Source organism: Ranitomeya variabilis, chromosome 1, assembly GCF_051348905.1.
Source record: "Ranitomeya variabilis isolate aRanVar5 chromosome 1, aRanVar5.hap1, whole genome shotgun sequence".
In the NCBI taxonomy this organism is placed as follows: domain Eukaryota; kingdom Metazoa; phylum Chordata; class Amphibia; order Anura; family Dendrobatidae; genus Ranitomeya; species Ranitomeya variabilis.
In genome coordinates, this window is record NC_135232.1 from 664,563,827 (window position 1) to 664,582,927 (window position 19,101).

Below are 19,101 nucleotides of genomic sequence, written 5' to 3' on the forward strand. Positions count from 1 at the left end.
CCTCAAAATGCGGCATGACAGCGAGAGTTGTACCGTAGTATTGCGGCATGTTTTTTTTTAACATTGAAGTCTATGGAAAACGGATCCATTAAATTAGCCACCCGTTTTTCTTCCATTTGAAAAGGAACCGTTTCTTGTTTACTGGATCTGTCTCAAATGGAAGACGAAACTGATGGCTATTTTATGGATCCGTTTTCCGTAGACTTCAATGTTAAAAATAAAATGGATTCAGTTGAAATCAGTTTTTTTTTGCAGGACAAACACGTTGTGGATAACTTTTATGACAATGGCTTGCTACTGGATCCGTTCTAAGAGATGATTATTGGACATACTGTATGAACATAGCTCTACATTTTATTTAATTAAGCAAGAAAAAAAGTTTTTAAAGGGGCAGTAAAAAAATAAGTTAATAATAAAAAAACAGTGCAACATTTGTTTAAATTATCTCTGGTTTTGCAACTCAGTGCACAGCTTCGTTGACCTGAATGGGGCTGAGATGCAATGCTGCAAACATCATATGGTATGACACTGTTTTTCTAAACAAAAGTGAGGTTCTTCTAGTCCTGCAAAAACTTTTAACACCTTTTAGGTTGTCATGGAAGACATCATCATACAAAACATTGACCTGTTACTGGAAACTCTGAGATATGACAACAGGGCAATTCCCTGCCATTTCCCTGAGAATCTCTTAGCAGAATACAGTCTGCCATGTACAGCAGCATATATTCTGCAGCAACTCTTTTCCTGAAACTCCTCCTTTTACACAATTAAAGGACCCAGTCCAATGAATAGTGGTGACGGTGCTCTATAATGACATGATCTGAACAGATTTAATAGAACACGTGCAATTTTCACAATAAAAACTAGTTATTTAGTTGTCTCCAAGGTGATTATAGAAATATTTTGTTGAGAAGCTTTTCTCTAGAATAAGCAGAATTAGAACGTCACCCTGTCTCTGGCGTTTAGACTTCCTGCACATGATTCATTCTTTAGCACACCTACAAGGAAGCGATACTGTGCTGCTCGCTAGATCCTGCATGTTGAGGTGTGTTCTGTTCTTTTATGGAAATACCCTACAGTCCGCCCTGACCAAGAAGCTGCTAGACATCACCTAGCCCCACGCATTGACCTCCAACACATGGGCTCGCTGTGGTGCTCCCAGCCACCAAACTATACAAGGACCTTCAGCCTGGTCCTGCACTGTGTACAAAGCCAATGAGGGAATTGCAGTGCTAAATCAATGCTGGAGACCCTTCATTTTCAGGATTGGTGGCATCACTTTATAAAATAAGCAAAACTCTTTAATCTTTGGATCATTTTATAAATTCCCGTGTTCAATTTCTCTGCAAGCCATAGGTAAATGTTAATATATAGAGACTGAAAAATCCGTACAGACGTAATATTTCTCACATTCCTTACTGTAAAGTCGTGGAGAAAAGTTTTGAGGCTTCCACAAATGTAGTTTTTTAGAAAGTTTGCTGCTTCAGTGGTTTTAGATCTTTTAGTCGAATGTTTCTATGGTCACTGTAGTACAATTCAGCATTTCATAAGTTTTTACACTTTGCCTGATAAAGTCATCAGGTTTATGCAAAGACTCAATATTTACACTGCTAACCCTTATTTTTCAAGACTGCTGCCCTTCGAAGCGGCAGCAGGATATCAGCTTCTAGGCCAAATCCTTACTGACGGCAGCACATTCTTGTCTAATTAGTGCTTGGAGTGTACCACAATTTCTGGGTTTTTGTTTGTTCACCCGCTTTTAGAGGATTGACGACAGTTTTTCAATGGGATTCAGATCTGGGGAGTTTTTTGGCCATGGACCCTAAATTTCAATGTTTAGTTCACCAAGCCACTAGGGTATCACTTTTGCTTTGTGACATTGTCTCCATCATGCTGAAAAAAACATGTTTAGATCACTTTCTTTATTCATGGCAAAATTGTAGGCAACCCGACTACATTGGGCAGCGTCGGACTGGAGCACCTTGGGCCCACCAGAGAAAATCATTCTTGGGGCACACTATGTAGCTACATAGAATAAAATACAAGACCACCAATTGTGCGGAAAAACGCGCTAATATCGGGGTATAATATAAGGTAGTACATGTCTTAATTATGTATCAGGGGTTGGGGTAGCCCTCCTCATAAAATATAATGTAGCCCCCTCATAGATATAAAGTAGCCAACTCATAGAATATAAAGTAGCCCCCTCATAGGGTACAATGCAGCCCCCTCATAGTATGTAAAGTAGCCCCTCATGTAGTGTAATGTAGCCCCCTCACAGAATAAAATGCCGCCCTCATATAGTATAATGCAGCCCCCTCATAGAATATAATGTAGCCCCCATAGAATATAATGCAACCAGCCTCATAGAGTATAATGCAACCCCCTTCATATAGTATAATACAGCCCCTCCCCAGTATCCCCCTCAGAGTATAATGCAGCCCCTCCATAGAATATAATGTAGCTCCCCATAGAGAATACTGCTACCCCCCCCCCATAGGGTATAATGTATCTCCCCCTCCCATAGGGAATACTGCTGCCCCCTATAGGGTATAATGTAGCTCCCCCCATAGGGAATAATGCTGCCCCAGGACTCAGTGATATATATACAAACTATTCAGGATTTATTCAACCCACATGTCTGGGCAATGTTTCGGCTCTGAAATCTCATAACTTTTGCTAGTACTGGTAAAATTGCCTTTAAATTTGTATTAAAAAAAGGTGCAAAAATGCAACATGTGAACATAGCCTAAGGTCTCATTAAGATATCTATAACATCTATATAACATGGTCCTTGTGATGCACAGACTGTTCGCGGAGACTGTTCGCGGGCCTCCTTACCTGAATTTGACAACCTCAAATATTCCTATGAGGCTGTGAATTTTGGCCGAGGAGACCTGTGGCCATATATCTCATTAACCATATTACATGGACGTCTGAATGAGGCTTCAGCAGAAAAGTCTGCAGTCCCTCTATGTGACTGCAGGCTGTCGATTGTGACAGGGTGCATGTTGCACACACAATTCTTAGACTGGAAAACCTCTTTAACCACAGTTGGAGAGCCACAGGATACAGATCATTAATAAAATTGAGAGCTGAAACCATTTTTGTATTACATGTAATGGAAGAATTTTTTTTTTAAATCTTTTATTTTTTACTTGCCATAATGTCTAACAGACAATGTTACAGAAACATACAATCAAACGCAAACACAATGATTGTCAAGCGTAACAAAGTGTTATGGTGATTGCAGATAAGTTACGAGGCCTCTACAATTATTATTATTAGTATTTTATTATTATTATTATTATTATTATTATAAATTTTATAGCGCCATTTATTCAATGGTGCTTTACATGTGAACGGGTCAGATATAGACAAGCTCAATAAGCATGAGCAAAACAAGGCACACACAAGTACAGAAGGAGAGAGGACCCTGCCCGTGAGGGCTCACAGTCTACAAGGGATGGGTGAGGATACACTAGGAGCGGGTAGAGCTGGTCGTATGGGGGTTCAGCAGACTTAGGATCACTGCAGGCTGTAGGCTTGTCAGAATAGGTAGGTCTTCAGGTTCTTTTTGAAGGTTTCCGTGGTAGGCGAGAGTCTGATGTGTTGGGGTAGAGAGTTCCAGAGTATTGAGGAAGCACGAGAAAAGTCTTGTATGCGATTGTGGGAAGAAGAGATGGGAGGGCAGTAGAGAAGGAGATCTTGAGAGGATCGGAGGTTGTGTGTGGGTAAGTACCGGGAGACCATGTCACAGATGTATGGAGGAGACAGGTTGTGGATGGCTTTGTATGTCATAGTTAGGGTTTTGAACTGGAGCCTATGGGTAATAGGAAGCCAGTGAAGGGCTTGGCATAGGGGAGAGGCTGGGGATACAGGTAGATTAGTCGGGCAGCAGAGTGTAGGACGGATTGGAGTGGTGCCAGAATCCTAGAGAGGAGGCCAGAGAGTAGGAGGTTGCAGTAGTCCAGACAGGAGATGATAAGGGCGTGCACTAGCGTTTTTGTGGTTTCATGGTCAGGAATATGTGGATCCGGGAAATATTTTTGAGTTTGAGTCGGCAGGAGGAGGCAAGGGCTTGGATATGAGGCTTGAAAGAGAGGGCAGAGTCGAGGATCGCAGCGAGCATGCGGGTCTGGGGAAAGTGAGCAGCCATTGACACTGATGGATAGGTCTTGTGGAGGGGCAGCATGAGATGGGGGAAAGATGATGAATTCTGTTTTTTTTTGTCCATGTTCAGTTTTAGAAAGCGAGCAAAAAAGAAAGCTGAAATGGCAGACATTGTGGAATTTTGGTCAGAAAGGAAGTGAGGTCGGGTCCAGAGAGGTAGATCTGCGTGTCATTGGCGTAGAGATGATGCTGCAAACTGTGGGATTCTATGAGCTGTACAATGATAACTACGGGTCAGAAAGCTGCTAAATCTGACCCTACACTGTCAAAATCCAGCTAAATAATGTCTTAATATAAGTTTATAGTGGTCAGAACTCCTATTTCTGATGCAGAGTTCCAAATCTCCTGCATAGACAAAGATATAAGCCATACATAATGTGAATCTAAAAACCGTAAGGCTATGTTTTTTTAATGCAAGTTTGAAGCAGTACCAGCAAAGTCTATGAGATTTCAGAAATCTCATGCACACAGCTGGTTTTTATTTTCCTGACTGATTTGGAAAACTTCTGCGTTTTTTCAAACTGCAGCATGTCACTTCTTTCAGTGTATTTAAATTGTGCTTTTTTGGGGGCCACTAAACTTTATCAACATGCACAAGAGACAACAAAAACAGCAAAAAAAACCAAAAAAAAACAACAACACAGCAAAACCTGCTTTTTGTAAGCAGCCTAAAATTTATATTAAAAAAAAACACAACATAAATGCAAAGTGTGAACATAGCCTAACAGGGGTATTCGCTATGCAATTTGAGAGCAGCTTGATATAGGAGAAGAGAGTCTGATTCCAGGGATGTGTCACTTTCTGGGCTGCTTGGTGTAGCTTTGATAACATTTCTGTTTTCTCCACTGTAGATGTAGCAGCAATCAGAATTCTGAGCTGCGCGTACTAACCACACCACTGATTGGCAGTTTGATGATAGTGTAACCAGAAATATAGCCAATCAGTGGTGGGGGCAGGGTTACATAGATTAGCCTGACTGCTGGGCACGTGAGACCTAGTCCTGCAGTGATAATCTACTGCTGATAAAACACTGATTGTATTAAAGCTATAGCACACAATACCTAATAAGTGTCACTTCACTGGAATTAGGCTCTCTGACACTATATGATGCTGCTCTCGGATTAAATAGCAAAAACCTACTGACAGATTCTCTTTATGGCCAGATATACACTTCCGTGTTCCATGGTCCGAATACGGACCACAATCCAGACTGGCCATGAATCTCCTGACCCAACTTGACAGTTTCATATATGCCTACGACACTGTTGAGTTCAGTCCAGGAGAGCCATGGCCGGTCCGTGAATGGGGTTTAATTTCACAGTCCTAAAAGCAGCACGGTCCCTCTACAGCACCTTACAGGGGTCCCTGTCTGCAGATCCCTGAATCATTTCCATAGCTTTTTAATACTTTACTACAAGGTTGAGCTCTTGCTGAGTGGTGGAGCTTTTCCTCAGACACTCATGGCTAAGATATCTTCTTGATCCAAGATGTCCTGCCGTCACTGACATACGGGATCCCTGGAAGCCACTATGATAGAATTACAAAGTAGTAACAATGGTTTCTTTATATAAAAGCCCTGAACTCCAAACTGGTAATTGATGATTCATTGATGGTGGGAAAGTACCCAAAATCTCAGCCTTCTTTCAAACCAGGCATGCATGATGAAAACATTAACCCTGTGGAATTCTCAAGAAAATCGGTCATAATTGTCTCTTTCCAAGGAAGGAGAATTTGGCATAACGATTTGAAGGGAGGAAGGGAGCTAGAAGGGAAAGCAGGAAGGTTGTCTTCTTTACCAGGACTGACTATGTACATGTTGATAGATTTCGCTCTGACTAATGCTAGTTTTGTACCTGATTCATGTGTGGTCTCTTTCTCTCTCAGTAGACCTGCACATGGCTGTACCACTATTCCTAGACTGGCGCTGGAATTAAAGCAGATCATCCATTGCACATCACATCCCAAACTTCCTCAGGTCACACCCATACGGGTGATGATGCCTCTTGGACAGCTCATCAAGGGAGCCAGCTTGGATGAACTGATACAGATGTGCATTCAGACTTTTGGTAAGTTATTTCAGCGTTATATTTTCTTAAGCATATTCTTACAAGAGAGTAGGTATGAAATGAGGGTCGAAAGATAGAAGTCCAAGACAATGTCATTGTCTATGTATTCCTCCTCATGTAGACCTTTACCCGATGAATAGGCACCGTTCTGATGTTTTACGTAATTAGGTCCAATTTAGGAAAACATTATCATTATCATCCCGACATTTGCACACTTTTCCTTCACGTATTGTTATTTTTCAACAATAATTTATATAATTATTAAAAATAATAATTATTACTAATAATACAGAAGAACATGGTCCAATGTTGAGCTGTGGCCTTCCAGAGTCATTGTATGGTGCCAGTTTTCTGATAACTGTACTTCTGATGCGTTGACCCTGCTTTATCTATCGGTGTAGGGGGCATGGAAGGACAAAGTGACTTAAACAGCTTCAAAGGAACTAGAGGTTTTTCAGTGTGTCTTATAAACAATGTATTTAAAGGGAAGCTGTCAGCATTTTTTTTTTAATGAAAGTAGTGGTATCGGTGTAACAGACCTTATACCCCAATAACAATGATACCTTTTTTTTTTAAAAATCATATGTGCCATTCACAATAAATCTAGCATAGAAGATATATGCAAATCAGGGTGGAAGTGCACTGGGGGCGTATAATTGTGCTTAAAATAAGCAAATCCAAGTGCAATCACACACCCCAAATGCACTTCCACCCTGATTTTCGCATGCTAGGTTTCTCATGGCTGGCATATTATTTCTCTCTCTAAAAAAACAATTATATTTATTATCTAATACAGCTAAACCACTACTTCCATATGTAAAAAAAAAGTGGACTAGTTAAATTTAAGATAGCCCACCCCTTCCCTACAAAACTTAATTTTGAGAGATTGGATGTTGTTTTAAAAAAAATGGCACAATACAAAAAGTGTTCCTATTTCCAAATTGTGGACCCAAGCAAGCGTCCAAATACAGGGTCTACTACCCACGTCTTATATGATGGCTCCCGATGAAGTGTTATCTAGGTGAAACGTTGTCTATCTCTAAACGGACTGCGAAATGCTTCACTATTAAATGCAGTTTATGCTTGGATCTGGGTTATCAAGTAATAAAAATCCTGCTCTGATGAAGCAGATCCAATATCAAAACCACAACTGGTTAACATGCAATGTGTCCTAGTGGGAAATGGAAACATTTCTGAGCCCCCAATGATCAAGACTAGATGGTAGCTAAACGAAAATAACCCGTATCTTGTAGAGGAAACATTGGTCTGGGCAGTGACAAGGTGACTGGGCGTATGAGGTGTCACTGCGACTGGTGCTGGAGCTATAGATAAGTGATGTCGCTGCTTCCTGAGATTAGCAATGAGACAGTGCAGGTCCGGAGGTAGAGGAGCGGAGATTAGGCCTGGTCTGTATCCTCTGCAGAAAGTTTGATGGGATCCATTTTTGTGACCTTTCTTTTGTGTTAGAGTCACATAGAAAAGCATATAGAGGGGAACTGCATAACTGTAAATTCCATAAAGGTATGGGCACACAAAAGAAAAATGTGCTACAAATCCTGATATGTTGGCAGGAAAAAAAACTTAATAAAATATGAGCGTTTTTGTCTAATTTTTGTTGCGTTTTTTACATGCGTTTTTGTTGTGGATTTTTCCACACGTATTAGGGCTCATGCTCATTTGTGAGCAAAAAACGTTCCGTAATCTACACTGAACAAACGGACGAGTGTCATGCGAGTACAATGCGATTTTTCTCACATAACATCTTAATGACATCTGTATAACATCCGTATGCAATGTGTTTTTTTTTTCTTTGCAACTATTTTTACACAGTCATTTACAGGACCATTTACAGTGCTCTATGCCAGAGAATGGTAAGGTATCTGTAAAAAACGGACGGCATACGGATGGTCCGTATGCTGTGCAATTTTTTTTTCACATCCATTGACTTGCATTGGCGAGTCTCGTCCGAGATACGCAGCAAATCGCAGCATGCTGCAATTTTTTCTCAGTCCAATTTCAGCTGAGAAAAAAATTGCAGATGAGATGTCACCCATTGAATAACATTGGTCCCAGTGCAATCCGATTTTTTATCGGATTGCACTCATCCGTTGTTCTCGCAAATGACTATGAGCCCTTAGGCCGGCGTCACACTCAGCGTAAGACAATACAGTCCGTTTTTTTCGGCCGTAATACGGCCGTAATACGGAGAAATGTTCCCAAAATAGTGATCCGTAGGCAGGGTGTGTCAGCGTATTTTGCGCATGGCATCCTCCGTATGTAATCCGTATGGCATCCGTACTGCGAGATTTTCTCGCAGGCTTGCAAAACCGACATCTAATGGATTTATGTGCTCAAATGTTCGGGAAAACATATATACAGTATATATATATACGTATATATATATATATATATATATATATATATATATATATATATATATATATATACACTCACTGGCCACTTTATTAGGTACACCTGTCCAACTTCTTGTTAACACTTAATTTCTAATCAGCCAATCACATGGCGGCAACTCAGTGCATTTAGGCATGTAGACATGGTCAAGACAATCTCCTGCAGTTCAAACCGAGCATCAGTATGGGGAAGAAAGGTGATTTGAGTGCCTTTGAACGTGGCATGGTTGTTGGTGCCAGAAGGGCTGGTCTGAGTATTTCAGAAACTGCTGATCTACTGGGATTTTCACGCACAACCATCTCTAGGGTTTACAGAGAATGGTCCGAAAAAGAAAAAAAATCCAGTGAGCGGCAGTTCTGTGGGCGGAAATGCCTTGTTGATGCCAGAGGTCAGAGGAGAATGGGCAGACTGGTTCGAGCTGATAGAAAGGCAACAGTGACTCAAATCGCCACCCGTTACAACCAAGGTAGGCCTAAGAGCATCTCTGAACGCACAGTGCGTCGAACTTTGAGGCAGATGGGCTACAGCAGCAGAAGACCACACCGGGTACCACTCCTTTCAGCTAAGAACAGGAAACTGAGGCTACAATTTGTACAAGCTCATCGAAATTGGACAGTAGAAGATTGGAAAAACGTTGCTTGGTCTGATGAGTCTCGATTTCTGCTGCGACATTCGGATGGTAGGGTCAGAATTTGGCGTAAACAACATGAAAGCATGGATCCATCCTGCCTTGTATGGAGCATCTTTGGGATGTGCAGCCGACAAATCTGCGGCAACTGTGTGATGCCATCATGTCAATATGGACCAAAATCTCTGAGGAATGCTTCCAGCACCTTGTTGAATCTATGCCACGAAGAATTGAGGCAGTTCTGAAGGCAAAAGGGGGTCCAACCCGTTACTAGCATGGTGTACCTAATAAAGTGGCCGGTGAGTGTATATATATATATATATATACGTATATATATATACTGTCAATTATGACACCTATCCATTATTAATCCATTTGTCTGAAAGGGGTAAAAAAACACACACACACATTATTAAAAAGTATTTTAATGAAATAAACACACAGGTTGTTTTAGTATTTTCGTGCTTGTAAGCCCCGGCGAATGAAGGAAATGTAGATCAATGACCTATAGTTACCTTCAGTCGCGGTGAGGCGCCTCTGCTGGATGTCCTCATGAAATGCAGCCTGGGAACTTTTTCCCACGCTCATATGAGGACAACCTGCAGGGGGCGCCTCACCGCGACTGAAGGTAACTATAGATCATTGACCTACATTTCCTTCATTCGCCGGGGCTTACAAGCACGAGCACAGCTGCATTAGCAGGGCTCCTGCTTGTAAATTTTTTTAACCCCTTCAGATGGATTACCTCGTGGGACGTGACGGTTCATCAGAGGGTATTGTAAGAGTCATGTCGGTCTGGTAGTCGGGGGCAGATATATCTCGCCCAGGTACTTGTCCTATGTGAATTAGGCCGCTCAGTATCTTCAGGATAACGAGGGGTTAATAAGTGCAGGAATAAAGGCTGACCAGCTGGAGGTTTCAGGTGTCAGCCTGGGGCACACAGAATGCCTGTCTGTGTGAGACAAACGTGAGTGGGAGCTGTGCTCATGCACTGTGTAATGTTAGCTGAGAGGGAGAAGCCCCCCCCCGTTGTTAGATAGCAACGTATTTGTATAGTTAGCGCCGGACAGGCAAGGATTTATTTTTATGTTTTGTTTTCTGTATTTGCTTTCACTTTAATAAACCTGACTTGAGGTCAGTTTACTTGGAAACCTGCTGTCGCCTCAGAGTTTAATGCACAAACCACGTGACCTTTGACCCCAGCAAAGGCGATCCCGGAGTGTTTTGTTACATTGTGGTGGAGAATGCGGGCACTCCGTGGCACAGGCGACAGTATGGAAGACGTGGTGAAAGCCCTAGTACAGTCCGCTGCCGTACAGCAGGAAGCTAACCGCTTGATGGCCGCACAGCTGAAGGAGTTGGTGGACGTGACGACTGCAGACCGCCAGCTTCTCCAACAGGTGGCGCAGCGCTTGGTGAGCATGCCTGAGGCTAACCCAGAAGCAGAGTCCAGGAGAATCCATGTGAGTCGGTACTGGCAAAAGCTGACCGCAGAAGATGACGTCGAGGCGTACCTGACAACGTTTGAGCGGACAGTGTTGAGAGAGAAGTGGCCGAAGGAACGATGGGCCGATCTAATTGCTCCGTTTCTCTCCGGTGAGGCCCAAAAAGCTTACCATGACTTGGACCCGGAAGTCGCTCAGGACTTTGAGAGGCTGAAAGCTGAGGTCCTGGCCCGGCTGGGTGTGACGACGGCTGTCCGTGCACAGAGGGTACATCAGTGGACCTATCAGCCAGATAAACCGCCGCGATCGCAGATGTTCGACCTGATCTACTTGATAAAGAAATGGCTGCAACCCGAGGTACTGACAACTCCGGAGATAATCCAGCGGATCGTTCTGGACAAGTACCTGAGAGTACTACCACCGGCGCTGAAAAAGTGGGTGAGCCAAGGAAATCCCGCGACAGCGGATCAATTGGTGGACTTGGTGGAGCGTTATTCCGTGGCGGAAGGACTTCCTGATGATACCGCTACTACCCGAACTGTACCTCCTCCTCGTGGAACCGGTAAGACTGTTCCAGGGACTGCGGGGGAAGGAAAATTGCCAAAAACTGTGGGGGAGGAACACGGGACTGCTCGCACCCCGAGATCAAGGGTGTCGGACTCTGGTTTCAATAGGGGGCCTGTTAGGTGTTTCCGTTGTCATGAGAAGGGCCATGTTTCTGCGAACTGTCCTGTTACCACTGAACCCATGCAGTGCGACGTTACGGACTCTAAAAAACGCATGTCTTTGGTTACACAGCTAGTAAGTGTGAATGCGGGTCAAAATGATACAGCGAAACACCTGCGTGAATTGTCTGTAGATGGGAAAAATGTTGTGGCATTGCTAGACTCTGGAAGTGTGGTGACTCTGGTGAAAGCCAGTCTGGTGGCACTTCCATCTGGTCCGTCTGATAAATTTTCTGTAACGTGTGTGCATGGTGACACCTGCTCATATCCTACAGCGGTCATATGTATCTCAACTCCCTATGGGTCTGTGCAACACAAAGTGGGACTTGTTCCCGCATTGTTACATGATATAATCCTGGGCAGGGATTTTCCTCATTTCTGGCAGTTGTGGGAGAATCAGTTGCTCCTTCACGGTAGCTGTAACCGTGAATCTTCCCCCATGCCATCTGGAGGTCCCGAGTTCCTAGACGAGACCCCACAGGAAGGTGTTGCTGGGGAGGTTATTGAATCTAACCTTCAGTTCCCCTTCTCAGTTATGGCAGGGGAAACTGAGGAAACTGAGGAAACTCAGCGAGAGGCGGAGGCAGGCAGCCATCCAGCACCCTGCCTACCCGATTTGGGAGTTCAGTTGGATGACTTCCACAGCGAACAAATGAAAGATCCTACCCTGACTCAGGCTAGGAAAAATGTAAAAGTGATAGATAGCGTACCCGTAGAACCTGACACTAGGCTAGCGTACCTGTACATGGTTCTTGAGAATTATTTACTCTACCAGGTAGAGAACAAAGGGGAAGACACTGTGCAACAGTTAGTGGTACCCAAACCTCATCGGCGGAAGGTACTGGACCTGGCCCACGGACATATAATGGGGGGACATCTGGGGGTACAAAAAACCACAGAAAGGATATTGCATTGTTTTGTGTGGCCCGGAATACACAATGATGTGCGTAACTATTGTGAGTCCTGTCCAGAGTGCTAAATCTCGGCACCTAAACCTCGGTTCTGTAGCCCTTTGGTACCCCTCCCTATTATTGGGGTCCCGTTTGAGAGAATTTGGATGGATTTGGTTGGGCCCCTTCCCCGGTCCGCACGTGGGCATCAACATATCCTCGTCATCATGGACTATGCCACTCGTTATCCCGAAGCCATCCCTTTGCGTAACACTGCTACCAAAACGATCGCCAAAGAGTTGGTACAAGTGTTTAGTCGGGTGGGAATTCCAAAACAGATACTCACCGACCAGGGGACTCCCTTTATGTCAAGGGTGATGAAGGAGCTCTGCAGGCTCTTACAAATAGACCAGTTGCGTACGTCTGTCTATCACCCTCAAACAGATGGCCTGGTTGAGCGGTTCAATAAAACCTTAAAACAGATGCTCCGGAAGGCGATAGACAAAGATGGGAAAAACTGGGATTACTTGTTACGCTATTTGCTGTTTGCCATTAGGGAAGTTCCCCAGTCTTCCACAGGATTCTCGCCTTTCGAGCTATTATATGCCCGTTGTCCCCGTGGACTGTTGGACGTCGCAAAAGAAACCTGGGAGGGTCAAGTCACTCCCTTTAAAACGGTGATAGACCATATAACGCAAATGCAGGACCGGATTGCTGCTGTCATGCCCCTTGTTAGGGAACATATGTTACAGGCCCAGGGAGCCCAGAGGCAAAGTTATGATAGAGGCGCCAAGGTCCGTACGTTTGCACCCGGGGATAGGGTGTTGGTCCTAATCCCTACGGTGGATAGTAAATTTCTGGCAAAATGGCAGGGCCCCTTTGAGGTCATGGAACGAGTTGGAGAAGTGAACTATAAAGTGCACCAGCCTGGTAAGAGAAAACCAGAGCAGATTTATCATGTGAATCTGATAAAACCCTGGAAAGACCGCGCTGCCCTAACAGCGGATCTGCCCCGTCCAGTTTGCTCACCTACCATACCGGAGGTGCAGATTGCCGAGACTCTCTCTGAACGACAAAAATCTGAGGTTAAGCAGTTTTTGTTACAGAACCAACAGTTTTTCTCGGAAAAACCTGGCCAGACTAGGCTAGTGAAACATGAGATTGTCACAGAGCCTGGTGTCACAGTTCATGTGAAGCCGTACCGGATTCCGGAAGCACGCCGTGAAGCCGTCTCCCGGGAGGTGAAGGCCATGTTGGACTTAGGAGTCATTGAAGAGTCGCACAGCGCCTGGTCCAGTCCAATCGTGTTGATACCTAATGCGGTTTCTAAATTTGATGCCTACCCTATGCCCCGGGTCGATGAGTTGATCGATCGGCTGGGTAAAGCCCGATATATTACGACCCTGGATCTAACAAAGGGGTACTGGCAGATCCCTCTGGCCGAGGCGGCCAGAGAGAAGATGGCATTTGCTACACCGGAAGGACTGTTCCAGTATATCTACATGCCGTTTGGACTTCACGGAGCCCCAGCAACGTTCCAGAGATTGATGGATCGAGTCTTGAGGCCCCACAGGCAGTACGCCTCTGCCTACCTAGACGACATCATAATTTACAGCGTGGACTGGGAAGCTCACCTCCGGAAGGTACAGGCGGTGATTGATGACCTGAGAGACGCAGGCTTAACGGCGAATCCTAAGAAATGTCACATCGGCCTTGAAGAAGCCCGATACTTGGGCTACGTGATTGGCAGAGGAGTGGTTAAACCCCAGATCGACAAAATACAGGCAATTCAGGGCTGGCCGCAACCAGTGAACAAGAAACAAGTTCAAGCTTTCCTGGGCATTGCCGGCTATTATCGCCGGTTCATACCCAACTTTGCGGCCATGGCTACCCCCTTGACGGATCTTACCAAAGGGAGGGATTCCGTCATGGTAAAATGGACCTCAGCGGCTGAAGAGGCCTTCCACAGTCTGAAACGGGCTTTGTGCTCTCAGCCCGTACTAGTGACTCCTGATTTCAGCAGCGAGTTTGTGGTGCAAACGGATGCTTCTGATACTGGTATCGGAGCTGTACTTTCCCAGGTAAGGGACGGAGTCGAACACCCGGTCCTCTACCTCAGTCGGAAACTGAATGTACATGAGCAGAGGTATGCCGTGATTGAAAAAGAGTGCCTAGCCATCAAATGGGCTCTCGACTCCCTCAAATATTACCTGGCAGGTAGGAAGTTTAGGCTGGTCACGGACCATGCCCCTCTCAAGTGGATGCATCTCCACAAGGACCGTAATAGTCGGGTAACCCGGTGGTTCCTTGCTCTGCAGGCTTACTCGTTCACGGTGGAGCACCGCCCCGGGGTGCAGATGGGGAACGCTGATGCCCTGTCCCGAGTACACTGTTTCGAGAGCATTCTTGCTCGACCTGAGTGGTCTGAGCAGGGGGGGGAGGATATGTAAGAGTCATGTCGGTCTGGTAGTCGGGGGCAGATATATCTCGCCCAGGTACTTGTCCTATGTGAATTAGGCCGCTCAGTATCTTCAGGATACCGAGGGGTTAATAAGTGCAGGAATAAAGGCTGACCAGCTGGAGGTTTCAGGTGTCAGCCTGGGGCACACAGAATGCCTGTCTGTATGAGACAAACGTGAGTGGGAGCTGTGCTCATGCACTGTGTAATGTTAGCTGGGAGGGAGAAGCCCCCCCAGTTGTTAGATAGCAACGTATTTGTATAGTTAGCGCTGGACAGGCAAGGATTTATTTTTATGTTTTGTTTTCTGTATTTGCTTTCACTTTAATAAACCTGACCTGAGGTCAGTTTACTTGGAAACCTGCTGTCGCCTCAGAGTTTAATGCACAAACCACGTGACCTTTGACCCCAGCAAAGGCGATCCCGGAGTGTTTTGTTACAGTATGTATATTGTGGGTTTATTATTTTGCCAAGCGAGGGTATTGAGATGGATTGAGAGAGCAATAAAATACTAAAACAACCTGTGTGTTTATTTCATTAAAATACTTTTTAATAATGTGCGTGTTTTTTTAACCCTTTCAGACAATTGGATTAATAATGGATAGGTGTCATAATTGACGCCTCTCCATTATTAATCTGGCTTAATGTCACCTTACAATAGCAAGGTGGCATTAACCCTTCATTACCCCATATCCCACCGCTACAGGGGAGTGGGAAGAGAGTGGCCAAGTGCCAGAATAGGCGCATCTTCCAGATGTGCCTTTTCTGGGGTGGCTGGGGGTAGATGTTTGTAGCCAGGGGGGGTCAATAACCATGGACTCTCTCCTGGCTATTAATATCTGCCCTCAGTCACTGGATTTACCACTATGGCGGAGAAAATTGCGCGGGAGCCCACGCCAATTTTTTCCGCGATTTAACCCTTTATTTTAGCAGCTACAGCGCCCAAATTTTGCACATACACACTACTAACATTAGTAGTGTGGAATATGCAAAAAAAAAGGGGATATGAGATGGTTTACTGTATGTAAACCATGTCTCATATCATGTCGGGTTTGGGAAGGAGAAATGAAAAGCCGGCAATTGAATTACCGGCTTTTCACTAACACCGCTGCGTATTTCTTGCAAGTCACACTGCTGGTCCGTGTGGAATCCGTATTTTTCTCGCCCCCATAGACTTTCATTGGCGTTTTTTGCGCAATACGCTGACAAACTCCGCATGCTGCGATTTTGTACGGCCGTAGAAAGCCATATAATACTGAACCGTAATATACAGCTGATAGGAGCAGCCCCATTGAGAATAATTGTGCCGTTTGTTTGGCTAGTTTTACGGACGTATTTTCTGTGCTCTTACGTCCGTAAAACTCGCTAGTGTGACGCCGGCCTTAGGGTGAAATCTGCATGTTGAAAGAATTGACATTTGAATTGAAATCTGCAAGGCAAAAAATAAGTAATGTGTGCATGAGACTACAGGAATCTCATTCACTTTGCTGGTGCTAGAAAATCCTTCGGTTATGTGCACACGTTGCGGATTTTGCTGCGGATACACAGCGGATTTGACGCTGTGGATCTGCAGCAGTTTTCCATGCGTTGTACAGTACCATGTAAACATATGGAAAACAAAATCCGCAGTTTACATGATTTGGAAAAAACACGTGGAAACGCAGCGTTGTTTTTTCCACAGCATGTCAATTCTTTGTGCGAATTGCGCACCTGTAGCATTTTACACCAGCTGCTCAATAGGAATCCGCAGGTGGAATCCACACAAAAACTGCGGAAAAACCGTGGTAAATCCGTGGTAATTCCGCAGTAAATCCGCAGGGTGGTTTTCCTGTGGATTTACGAACATCAGTGCGGAAAAATCAGCACACCATGTGAAAACCAAGCTCTGGCGCCGGCACTTGGGAGCGGAGCGTGCAGCTGCATGTGTTGCTATGCAGCCGCACTCTCCGCTCCGGAGTGCCGGCGCCAGAGCTTGGTTTTCACATGCGAGACACGGACGTTTATCTCACAAGTGGAAAGGAGCCCTTAGGCTTCTTTCGCACTTCCGTCGGTATGTGCCCGTCGCCAAGCGTCGGCGGGATGTACCGACGGAAGTGTGTGCAATTTTGACGTGAGCAGCGGATGCACTGTTTCAACACGTCCGCTGCTCAATGTTAAGGCCCGGGGAGGAGGGGATGGAGTTCAGGCCGCGCACGCGCGGTTGGAAATGCAGGACCCGACTTGCGAAAAAACGTTCCCTTGAATGTTTTTTCGTAACGACGGGCCGCCAATTACCGACGCATCTAGTGCACGACGTATGGAATGTGTGTCCATACGTTGCGATGCGTCGGTAATACAAGTCTATGTTAAAAAAACGCATCCTGCGGGCAACTTTGCAGGATGCGTTTTTTTCACAGAACGACGCATTGCAACGTGCACACTCCGACGGAAGTGTGAAAGAGGCCTTAATGTGTGTCAAACAGAACTCTTCATCAATCTGGCTCCAACTTTCTCTGATTGCTGTTGCCAGATCACCTTTGCAGGTTGGAGCCTTGTCATGGACCATTTTCTTCAACTTCCACCAAAGATTTTCAATTGGATTGAGATCCGGACTATTTGCAGGCCATGACATTGACCTTATGTGTCTTTTTTCAAGGAATGTTTTCACAGTTTTTGCTCTATGGCAGGATGCATTATCATCTTGAAAAATGATTTCATCATCCCCAAACATCCTTTCAATTGATGGGATAATAAAAGTGTCCAAAATATCAACATAAACTTGTGCATTTATTCAAGATGCAATGACAGCCATCTCCCCAGTGCCTTTACCTGACATGCAGCCCCATATCATCAATGACTGTGGAAATTTGCATGTTCTCTTCAGGCAGTCGTCTTTAGAAATCTCATTGGAACGGCACCAAACAAAAGTTCAATCATCATCACCTTGCACATTGCAGATTCGCGATTCATCACTGAATATGACTTTCATCCAGTCATCCACAGTCCACGATTGCTTTTCCTTAGCCCATTGTAGCCTTCTTTCTTTCTGTTTAGGTGTTAATGATGGCTTTCGTTTAGCTTTTCTGTGTGTAAATCCCATTTCCTTTAGGCGGTTTCTTACAGTTCGGTCACAGACGTTGACTCCAGTTTCCACCCATTCGTTCCTCATTTGTTTTGTTGTGCATTTCCTGTTTTGGAGACATATTGCTTTAAGTTTCCGGTCTTGACGCTTTGATGTCTTCCTTGGTCTACCAGTATGTTTGCCTTTAGCAACCTTTCCATGCTGTTTGTATTTGGTCCAGATTTTAGACACAGCTGACTGTGAACAACCTACATCTTTTGCAACATTGCGTGATGATTTACCCTCTTTTAAGAGTTTGATAATCCTCTCCTTTGTTTCAATTGACATCTCTCATGTTGGAGCCATGATTCATGTCAGTCCACTTGGTGCCACAGCTCTCCAAGGTGTGATCACTCCTTTTTAGATGCAGATTAACGAGCAGATCTAATTTGATGCAGGTGTTATTTTTGGGTATGAACATTTTACAGGGTGATTCAACAGTTTTTTCCTCAGAATTGAGTGACTCCATAATATTTCCCCTATGCTTGGTTGAAAAAAAGTAACCATTACTGACTACCATATTTTTTGTTCTTGATTTCTTTCAGTGTTTCTTAAAGCCAGAAAGTTGCCATTTGAAATTACTTTAGTCTTGTGCCATGTCTGTGATCTGCTTTTTTTCTACAAAATTAAACAACTGAATGAACATCCTCCAAGGCTGGTGATAACATAATTTTTGCCAGGGGTTGTAATAGCACGTAGGACTTATTAATATTTATGGCCTAAAATAGAACTGGTGTTGTATGGGAGTTACTAATGTAATTTACATGTGATTGTCGAGGAAGAGCAGTAGACATATTAGTACACACCCCTGGCCTCCTGTCTTCTGATGGTATTGGAGCCCAGATGCACAATTTGGTTACTTACACAGCAAAGGTCAGGAGGACACCTTCCATTAAAATGTAAGGACTGGGCTACACTGCAAATTTTTGAAGCGCTACTGATTAATTTTTACTATTATGCTGCAGCTGCAATCAACTCAATGTATTGCTTAAAATCACTCAGTGGGGCATCTGACACCATAACAGTTCCCACTCAACATGCCCACACTCGTAGACGGTAAACCTGCCCACTAGTGAAGTGATACCGAAATTAATAAATAGTCAGAAAAAATAGAAGTCCTGCTTGTAAATGTAAAGCTTGGAATTGGTGTGAAACGATTCACAAGCTCCAGTCTATTAGTCACGGCAGTAATATGTTGACGCTA

General features: G+C 44.4%; 1 protein-coding gene across 3 annotated transcripts in view; it reads left to right on the forward strand.

Moving 5' to 3' along the window:
- Nucleotides 1-19,101, forward strand: part of RASGRP1 (RAS guanyl releasing protein 1) — a 67,430-nt gene that overhangs the window by 8,731 nt on the left and 39,598 nt on the right. For 2 of the 3 annotated variants that reach the window (XM_077263603.1, XM_077263592.1), the window contains exon 2: nucleotides 6,058-6,239. In XM_077263603.1, the coding sequence (XP_077119718.1) occupies nucleotides 6,058-6,239 (182 nt within the window). The remainder of the gene's footprint in view (nucleotides 1-6,057; nucleotides 6,240-19,101) is intronic. The other variant, XM_077263582.1, reaches the window with a different exon arrangement.